The sequence below is a fragment of the Nestor notabilis genome, unplaced genomic scaffold, assembly GCF_000696875.1.
Source record: "Nestor notabilis isolate BGI_N333 unplaced genomic scaffold, ASM69687v1 scaffold16483, whole genome shotgun sequence".
NCBI lineage: Eukaryota > Metazoa > Chordata > Aves > Psittaciformes > Psittacidae > Nestor > Nestor notabilis.
Window position 1 is genome coordinate 15755 of NW_009923455.1, and position 9911 is coordinate 25665.

The 9911-nt window shown below is 53.5% G+C and overlaps 1 protein-coding gene across 1 annotated transcript in view; it reads right to left on the reverse strand.

The window, feature by feature from the left end:
* DGKZ (diacylglycerol kinase, zeta) overlaps positions 1-9707 on the reverse strand; it is a gene marked incomplete at its 5' end in the record, with an annotated part of 20571 nt that extends 10864 nt beyond the window's left edge. The window contains 19 exons of the mRNA XM_010012149.1: positions 395-594; positions 923-1034; positions 1146-1219; positions 1423-1485; positions 2510-2565; positions 2867-2945; positions 3430-3570; positions 3980-4093; positions 4965-5025; positions 5378-5460; positions 5727-5822; positions 6038-6109; positions 6202-6318; positions 6627-6698; positions 7156-7224; positions 7568-7624; positions 7904-7981; positions 8740-8835; positions 9531-9707. Of these exons, the coding sequence (XP_010010451.1) occupies positions 395-594; positions 923-1034; positions 1146-1219; positions 1423-1485; positions 2510-2565; positions 2867-2945; positions 3430-3570; positions 3980-4093; positions 4965-5025; positions 5378-5460; positions 5727-5822; positions 6038-6109; positions 6202-6318; positions 6627-6698; positions 7156-7224; positions 7568-7624; positions 7904-7981; positions 8740-8835; positions 9531-9707 (1817 nt within the window). The remainder of the gene's footprint in view (positions 1-394; positions 595-922; positions 1035-1145; positions 1220-1422; positions 1486-2509; positions 2566-2866; positions 2946-3429; positions 3571-3979; positions 4094-4964; positions 5026-5377; positions 5461-5726; positions 5823-6037; positions 6110-6201; positions 6319-6626; positions 6699-7155; positions 7225-7567; positions 7625-7903; positions 7982-8739; positions 8836-9530) is intronic.
* Between the last annotated feature and the right edge of the window lie 204 nt (positions 9708-9911).

A 9911-nucleotide genomic window follows, 5' to 3' on the forward strand; every position in this document is an offset into this window, starting at 1 on the left:
CAGGGACACTTCACCCTAGACTATGCTGCCCATGGCCCTGTCCAACATGGCCTTAAACACTGCCAGGGACAGAGCATTTACCACTTCTTTGGGCAACCTGTTCCAGTACCTCATCACCCTCACAATAAAGAACTTCTTTACTTCCAACCTGAACTTCCCCTGTTCAAGTTTGAACCCATTGCTCCTTGTCCTATCACTACAGTCCCTGATGAAGAGTCCCTCTCCAGCATCCCTGCAGACCCCAAACATCAGGGTCTGGCCATACTTCTGTGACCTATCCGTTCCCAGGCCCTCCTTGAGAAGGGCTCAAAATGTCTCTGGGAGTGATGGATCAGTCCCATCCCTTCCCCATCCTGTCTTTGAGAGGAGTTGGCAGATTGATCTTGGAACTCACTCATTGAGCAGAGGCATGGAGTTGCGCCGCTTGGTCTTCTGCACCATGTTGGCTTGGTTGCGCAGGGAGATGTGGATGCAGGAAGCTGCCAGCTTGCAGGGCTCCCCATCTACCTGCATGGGGATGGCCTTGGACGTGGTAAGAACCACCTGCCGGCACTGACACAGCCGCTCCCCGTGGCCACCGACCTGCAAGGCAGCCTGTGGAAGGGTCCAGAATGAGAGCAAGGCATGGACTGTGGAGTGGATGGGGGGAGCACCTATTGTCAGCCAGGTAGTGCAAGTAAACCAAATTCTGAGGGTCTCAGGCCTGATCTCTAACCCTAACCCTGATCTCAGTGGGAAGGGATCCACAGAGACCAGGGTATGACGGCACCTCACCTAAACCTCGGAGAGTAAACACTGTCACACAGGCCAACACAACTCCTCAGGAGAGGATCTGTAGGGCTGGTGGGCTGGCTAACACCCTGTCAATGGGATCAGTCACTCCCCTGGTTGCCAGCTACAACCAGCAACAACACTGACTCACCAGGGATGTCATGGTGAAGCCAATAACTTCAATGCATCCGTCATCATGGCGCTGTGGCTCGAAGTCATGGTGCTCCCCAGGGTTGCCCCAGGGCATGGTGCCTGCACAGTACCTGTGAAGGGATGGTGAACAATGCATGGATAGGCACCCCAAACCCAAGCAGGGATCTGTGACATGGCGGGCAGGAGCCCAGCACATGAGGGCAGGTCCCAGGGCTGCTCACCTGGGGATGTTCAGGAAGACCAAGCACTGGGGCTTCAGGTCCTGGATCTTGGAGGTCAGGTCTGTCCCATCGCACTGGAGACAATACAGGGGCATTCAGGCTGCTGTAAGGGGGATGCTGGCCTCTTCCCCTCTGATCCCTACAGTCACTGTTCTCCAAGCCAAAGGAAGCTGATGCTCCCAGGAATACATCTTCTCCCCAACTCTGAGATACTCAGTGTGCCCCACACCTCCACAGCTCACCCCCCTCCCCGGCCCAGAGCACCCTGTGCACTTACAACCAGCTTGACGTGCTTTGCCAAGTCTTTGGAGCTCCCGGTGAGGAAGTCAGAGAAGGCTGTCTGCCAAGGCAAGAGACAGTGCTAGTGCCCAGACGTTCACTGAAATGCCACCAACCTTCAGACTTTAGCTGCTGAAAGCAGCAAATCCCCTCATTGCTCACTGGCAAAGCCCTCTCCTCTCCCCCTCCCAAAACAACCTGATCCATTCCACTTGCTATTTTGCCTACCAAAAGCTACGGGGCACCTTCAGCAACATGCTCCAATATTCCTTTGCCAGCCTAACCCTGGCTTTAGGGAAGAGCTGGCAAGGTGAGTCTCCTCCAGTGAGAGACCTGAGCCACAAGAGACAAATTCAGTCTCAAGATGTAACGAAGTAGCATAAACCAGAGCTGATGTGACCCCATCTAGAGATACCAGGAGAGACAGTATGGCTTCTCTTACACAGATCCTAGGGTCCCCTTTGGGTTTAACTGTACAGAGAGAAGGCGAGACACAAACAGAAGAGATGTGAGATGGTACAGAGCAGCAGTTGGCCTTTAGAACTGCTCAAATACCCATCACCCAGCCACCTGGGTAAGGAATTATATTGGGGATGGATGAACAAAGACAACATTGAGGCAGAGCTCTAGAGGTAAGATACAGGAGGGCAGCATAATTAGCCAGGGAGCTGTAACTGGCCCAAGGTATAATATAAAAGACTAAAGTAGTGTGGGGACTCTATGGAAAGGCTTCCTGTTCCTCTGCAGGGGGGACAGCCTGGCTCCCCACAGCTCCAGAGAGGTTCTGCCTGGGTGACCATCCATGAGCCGGAGAACAAGAACAATAGTGGCAGGAGATCAAGACAGCAACTGTACCATAGGACAGAGAGCAAGCTGTACTGCCAGCACTGCTCATGGCCAAGGGGGAGCTGCGGCTCCCAGGCTGCAGCCTTTCTCCAGCTTTGGGGGGCTCAGCTTGGGTGCATGTGAAGGCTTGTGTAACTCAGATGAGTTTAGGGTGTGGGCAGAAGGCAGGGCCGTGTCAGTGCTCCAGCTGATGCTAAGGCTACTATGAAGGCATGCCCAGCTATCCTCCACACACTCACCCCAGCGTAGAACATTTTATTCCGAAACCGGCTGTTGAACTTCTCTGGGTTGGCCTCTGGGGAAAGGAGAAAGAAGTCCAGGTCATTGGCCTGCACACAGAAATGTTTCACTTGCCAGCTCTCCCCAGACACAGCTCTCCATCCAGCCTCGGCCAGGAGGCAGCCCCCAGCCCTGTTCCCATGCAGACACCCCTAGTGCCCCTCTGCAGCCTCCACTTGCTTCTCAGGTTTGTTTCTCCTCCAACCCTGTCCGTGGGGCAATCCTCTGGGTCACTTTCCTAAGGGATGCTTCACAGGTCCATCTCTGGGCCACCCCCTTGCCACAGACCCTGCAGAAGCCCCGCCACCCCTCCGTACCTCGGGATTCATGGAACTCCAGCGTCACTCGTGCGTCAAAGCCGAGGCTGAAGTAATTATTAAAGACATCCAAGGGGAGCTGAAATGCAAAGGAGGAATAAGGATGAGGCTGCCAGTGTGTGGCCACAGCAAAGACAAGTTCAGGCTACTGCAGAGCCATGTATGGTGCTCATGAGGCTGACGGAGCCCATTTGCCTTCCCCTCAGGAAAATACAGAGGTCATCAGCTTGAGATGATGGATTGGCCTCTGGCTCCTAGGGATAAGGGACGTGGCCAAAGGGACACACTCTGCAATCACCCATGTTTCTACTAAAGGAATTATCTCAGAGGGGACTGGGCTTACATCTGATGCAAGCTTTGGTTAAAAACCTCTGGTGGACATTTAGTGCTGATCTCTATGTGCCTCACCATGAGTGCTGTGGGTCAGAGCCACGAGGAGAGGAGTGGAATTGGAGCGGCAAGAGGGAAACAACAACCCAATGCTGTAGTGCCTGAGGCAGTGAGAGAAAGGGGAATACAGACCCCAGCACAAGGAACTAACATGGAGAGGAAGTGCCCCACACCTTGTCCGCGGCTGCCTCATCCTTCTCCTCAGGGTTTGCATCAGGGTTCGGCTCCACACGGAGGTTCCAGCGATCGAGCTGCACAATGTTCCCATCTTCCACATGTGACAGAATCTTGGACAGAGGCTCATCCGTGTAACCCTGGTGAAGAACAGGACCTGGCAAGTCTCCTACCTGCCTCCCGCAGAGATGTTCCCAAAGACAGGGGGCTTTGGGAAAACATCCCAGAGCAGAAGATGTGGAAAAGATTGACTCCACTTGAATGCACCACAAAGTGGGACTTTAAATATAAACCAATACATCTTCCTTCTAAAAGTCTCCCAAAGTTTAAAATAATGATTGCTTTTGTTCATGTCCTAATAGATTATAATCTAATGCAGAATAATTCAAATGTCACAACAGTGACATTCAAATGGCACTTCTTTGTTGGTCTGTATTTAGAGCAAGTCAAAACACCCAGCCCATGCAAATTCCCACCCATGTGTCTGGAACCAGAGATGAAGCACTCCATCCCCCACAGCAACAGCAGGCTCTTGTGCCCATCGCTTACCCCACCCCAGTTCAATGTCCTGGCCAAGTCGTTCCCTGTCCCCAAAGGTAGGATGGCCACAGGAGGAGGTGGGTTGAGGCGTAACTGGTCCAGAATGGAGAGTATCCAGCCCACCTGATCGAGCAAGAGAGTGCCAAGAAACAGTTGGTTATTTCAGGGACTGGCAGGCAGGTGGAGGTGACTCTGAGCACTAGCAATGGCAGAGGAGCAGAGATGGAGTCCCCTTAGCCACCACTGAAGCTATTCAGAGTCTTTAATGCTCTGAACAGATGCTGTGGGAGATACCAGTAACCCCAGTGAGGACACTGGCCCCCAAAATGGTGTGCAGTTCTGGTATCCCCAACATAGGAAGGACTTGGAGCTACTGGAGCAAGTCCAGAGGAGGCCACAAGGATGATCAGGGGCTGAAGCACCTCCCGTATGAAGACAGGCTGAGAAAGTTGGGGCTGTTCAGCCTGGAGAAGAAAAGCTGCGTGGAGACCTCAGAGCAGCTTCCAGTATGTGAAGAGGGCTACAAGAATGCTGGGGAGGGACTCTTCATCAGGGACTGTAGTGATAAGACATGGGGCAATGTTTTAAACTAAAACAGGGGAAGTTCAGGTTAGATATAAGGAAGAAGTTCTTTACTGTGGGGGCGGTGAGACACTGGAACAGGCTCTGCCCTAGGCAGTTGTGGATGCTCCATCCCTGGCAGTGTTCAAGGCCAGGTTGGACACATGGGCTTTGGGCAACCAGGTCTAGTGGAAGGTGTTCCTGCCCATGGCAGGGGGTTGGAACCAGATGATGTTAAGGTCCTTTCCAACCCAATCCATTCTATGATTCTTAGGAGAGCTGTAAGTCCAGACATGCCACAGACTAGCACTCCCTGAAGCCGTGCATGAGGGGACCCAGGGTATCCAGTGGCACCAGCTGTCCCGTGGACACTGGATTAGTGAGGAGGGCTGCTGCTGGCACTGGAAAGGCACGAAGGGGCTGTGGGACTCACCGTGCCATCTCCCCCGCACGCCAGGATCCGGAGGTTGTGGACCTTGCGGTACAGCTCCAGCCTGCAGGGAACAGAGAGGGTGAGGAGGAAAGAAAAGAGGCACCAAAGGTGTTACACAGCATTTGCAAGGGAGTCCCTGCCCTCATAAAGCCCTTGGCATTCACAAAGCCATGTGTGTGCCTCCCTCCCCACCGCCACAGCAGTTCACAGATTAGATCAACCCTCCCACAGGAAACATTGGCTGACCACAAGGTATCCTAGAGAGGCCTCTCAAAACATGAAGTCTTTGGAGGGCTCGTTGCACAAGGGAGCTGTGGAGCATCAGGTCTCTACCAGCTGTGGGAAGAGCTCTGGGGAGGAATCTCTGGGGCAGGGATGGGGGAACAGAAGGGCACTGCCCCACCAGTACTCACGCCTCCTTGGGTCCACCCTGGCTGAGGTCAAAAACTTGCCGTGGGTTGAGATACCACATGAAGGATTGGATGATCTTGGCTCCCTGTGGGGAGAAGAAAGACTTCAGGTAACAGGGAGCTCCCAGTGGATGGTAGAAGAAGGGGACAGGCCAAGACAGGGTTGTTCTCAGGGGACTCAGGCAAAGCCTGGCCTAGGTGGAAACTGCCAGGCTGCAAACTGGGCACTGTGGGGGTGGCCTTGCTTCTTCTGCAGCTGAGACATCATCAAAGCTATGATGAGACCTCAGCAGCCAAATGGCAAGGCCCTCACAGAGCTGCCTTCTCAGGGAGATGCAGGACATGGCCCTACCTGATTCCCACCACTCTTGGGGTTCACAAACACCAGCAACGGCTTCATGAGAGGAGCTGGCATAGGCTTGATGACAAAGGGTTTCCACCTCCCTTCCTGCAAGAGACACTGCAAGTCCTTCAACAAACAGGGAAACACAAACTGCCACCTCCAGTTGAGCCCTAACACCATGCACATCAGGAGTGAGGAAGACAATGTCCCAGCCACCCCATAAGCCTATAGCTGGGATCTGCCCTGCCAGCAGGCACCCTCCCTGACCACTCCCTCCGTGCTTCTAAGATAAGGTCATTCCCTGTCCCCTCATCTCTTACCTCAGCCCCCTTTTTGCTGGATTTCCGCTTGAATGATGTCCTCTTCTTCTTCTTACTTGACTTCAGTGGATTCTAGAGAGAAAAGAAACAAACTCAAAAGTCCTGTGAAGAGCTGCTGGGCAAGCAGGAGCCGTGAAAGAGCCACAAGAGCTGAGGTGCCTTACCTGGGGCCGCCGGACCCGCAGGATCCAGGTGGGAGGAACAACAACAGCAGCGTGAGCTCCCAGCGAGCACGGCTCTTCGATGTGTTGCAGCATGAAGCAGGAGACTTTGCTGTGATACTGGAGAAGAAGACAGACAGAAAACTCAGCTGCTCCGTTTGATGGGGACAGCCACCTTCTCCTCCTCCCAGCTTCCCCATGCCAGTGCAGGGAGTGCTGGAGGAAACCATGCAGGAATTATGAAATGGGAAAGCAATGAAGGGAAAGTTTCTCGTAGAAGCTCACAGCTGCCACAGTACAGCCTCTCCCAGTAAGAGGAGCTGTTAAGGGCAGGTTGCAGAAAGGCAGCCTGGGGAGTCCCAGCAGAAATCAGACATCATGAGGTGCAGAACAGGCTGGTTAAGACATTCAATGGGGGTTTTGCTCACCGCTTGCTTGCACCAGGAACAGCTGATGGCTACAATCTCTTTACTGTGGAAGGCAAATTTCTGCTGGAAACCCTGTGGAGGGAAGGATAAGAAGCTTAGAGAATTCCCTCCCAGCTTTCTACCACCCAGCAAGACTTTCCCACCACCAAGAGAGATGTTAACAAAAACAGCATGTCTGCAGCTGGAACCCACTGTGTCCCTGTCCAATAGCCCCAACCACCACTATGGCACCAGGGAGGCCAGTGAGCTCTGCAGGGGTGTCCCTATTGCTCAAGGAAAAGCATGTAAGAAAGAAAGTCCTCTCCAGGACTGATGTGGCCCAGAGAAAGAACTCTATGTGGGAAGCACTTATGTAGTGCTTCGGTGTGCAAAACAGGGCACACTGTGTCGGTTTTGCTGTAGGCTACTGCTGCCAGACAGGAACGGTGGGATGTCCCTGGTCCCCAGTCCTGTTCTTGTCCCTGATTTGACCTTACCTTTCCCTCAGGCTGAGAAAAAAACCCAACCTAACAAGAAGATACCCTCTCACCTTGCCACACTGTCGGCATTTCCCTTCCTGTCGCCTCCGGTGTACCCAGTGATGCCGGACAACAATGGGCTAAAGGGGAAAGAAAAAGAGAAAAAAGAGAAAAAATAAAGGAATGAAAGGCCCAATGTGTGAGGGAATGTGGGAAGAGGCAGGAGGAAGAGATACAGGCCAACCAGGACTTCTGCTCTTGCAGCAAGCCCACTGCTCACAGGCACCAGCACCAGCCCTCTGGGAGAAAAATCAGGGAGCAAGAGGCCGAATTAAGGTGCTCAGAGAAGAAGGAATTAAAGCCAGAAAAAACAGGGAGGGAAAGTAAACTGAAGACTGAGAATCACACAAAACAAACCCAATGGAGAGTGGGGACAGTGGGTAGAGGGGCAGATGTAGGCAGCATCCAAGGCATATCTCTCACCTCCCGTACATTCCGGGATCCTGACTCCCTGAAGGAAGGTTTGCAGCGGAAATTTATCTGTAGATTCAACACATGTGAGAGGAATCAGTAAAATCATCATACTCAACGGAAACCTACTGGAGTTTACTATAGCAGGCCCAGAGCCTCTGGAGATGTTTGGTGCTTGCTGTGAAACCCCTCACATCTCTGTTTCTGAGCAAAATGGGGCCTGAGGTCCCAAATCACGTCGCTAGACGTTCCTCTAGTACTGTCTTTCACTACTCAAGAGGAAGGGCTGCCCAAGAAAAGGCTGTTACAGCTCTGCAAGCCAGGGAGGGCTTAACAGGTTCTACTCACTTTCTCCAGCTGTTCGATGCAGGGTGTATGCACTACAATCTTGCAGGCTGCACACTTACGCCTGGAGAGGGGTTTTTGCTGGAGGAGGAGAAAAGAGAAGGAAAAACATGCATGTGAATAGCAATGTTCAGAGGCCAGCAAGCTCAGCCTCCCATCACAACTCCTTCATATATCTCAGGATGCAGAACAAGTCCTTTAGTAGACACAAACCAGACTCCTTGCAAACGAAGGGATCTAAGTATATGCCTAGAGCAGATGCTCTCAACTCTGGGGCAGAGCAGGGAGGTGGTCTCCTGCTGGCCTGCAGTCCTTGGCCTCTTCTGACACTGCCTGAGAGCACCATGGAAGCTGGTCTGGGAGGCACCTGCAGGGCTCCCATGGTAAGGCACAGGATGGCATCAGTGCTCCATGTCCTGTACCACAAGCAGGACTGAGCCTGAAAGCTGGGAGGGAGGACTGCAGCAACTCCGTAAGATCAGTGCTGCCTGCAGGGTCAGGAGGCAGCAGGCCTGGGACTCCAGTGCTCAGTTTTCTCCTCTACTGAAAAGTCTTGGATCCAGATTGTCCCTTTAAGGGTGTAGGATCCCAACAGCCTCTCCCTGGAATATCAGCAGACCACCTCTGGGCGAGCGGTAGCCCACATGTGTTGGGCTCCAACTGTAAGTGAGCATCAGCACTGACAGAAACTGGGGACAAAGCCCTCCAGCACGGCAGGGTAGGAGGGACACACTCCCCACCTTGGAGCCCCCAACATGTGTGCCAGCAGAGGCCTCCCTGCCAGACGGCAGCACAACCCACATCTGCAGTCCTTGTCGGGGAGGCGTGTGACCACTCACCAGCAGCTTTGCCATACAGTTCTGCTCCCCAACGTAGCAGAAGTCCCCAGAGACATTGGTCTCAAACCAGATGTGCTCCCCATAGACCGCAGTCTCCTGAAAGGCACAAGACAACGTGTTTGAGAGCACCCCCAGACGCACATCCAAGTCCCCCAAAATGCTTTGTGTGAGGGACAAGATACTGGACAATGCTGGTGGGTGGGAGGTTGGAGCTAGGTGTAGACCAGGAGACATGATGCAGAGAACAACCAGGGCCAACACCCGGACAGAGGAAACCCCACAAAGCTGCTGCCATTGCACTTGTTGAAAAGGAGAGGGCCCAAGAAAACCAGCTCCAAGACCTACAGCCCAGCTGCAGCATCCTGCTGCTTCCATCACCCCCTGAGAGGAAGCACTGGGGCAAATTCAGTGCAGGGGACTCTCCTGAAACAGCTTCTGTTCTATGACCTGAGACTGTAGCTTGAAGTCTGATAGGCTTTGCCAGCAAAGCAGCAGGGGCTTGCTCCTGTCGCTTGGCCCCATCCACTAGAAGACCTCAGCTGCCAGGAGCAGAAGAGCTGTCAGTGGAGTAGCTTTGCCATCCTCCCAGGAAACACGTGTGCCCACACAGCCTCTCCCTGCAGCACTGCAGGGTGCTGCCAGCAGCACAGATGCTGCCACAAGCTGGTGGCAACGGCAGAGGCCATAAATGTGTCAAAGTCACCTGGGAACCCTCAGCTTGGGAAGAGCCTGCTGCTTCTTGGCTGGGAGCCTATTCCATGCAATGTCCAGCAAAATGCACTACAACTTACGCTCCAGTCCACAGTGCTGTGTATCTGCCTCTCCGAGTCGCTCCTCAGGGTTAGTGCAGGGTTGGGCTGGGCTACCATGTGCTGGAGGCTGGACTTGGCAATAGCTTTCCTGGAAGACACAGGAGGGCTGGCTATTAGAGCAGGGGAAGAGGGACATGTGCAAAGCACAACCTGCTTCTAGGATGGAGCAGAAAAGCATCCTCAGGCCCAAGTGGCTGGAAATGAGGTAAACCTCCAGCACCACTGTCTGAGCTGTACCCGCTCCTGTGGGATGAAGAGGTGCTGGCCGCATTGATGATGGCTCTGCTAAAGACACCCTGCACCCATCAAGAGGCACAGCCTGGGCCTGCCCAGTCAAAGCCCTCAGTGATGCAAAACAGC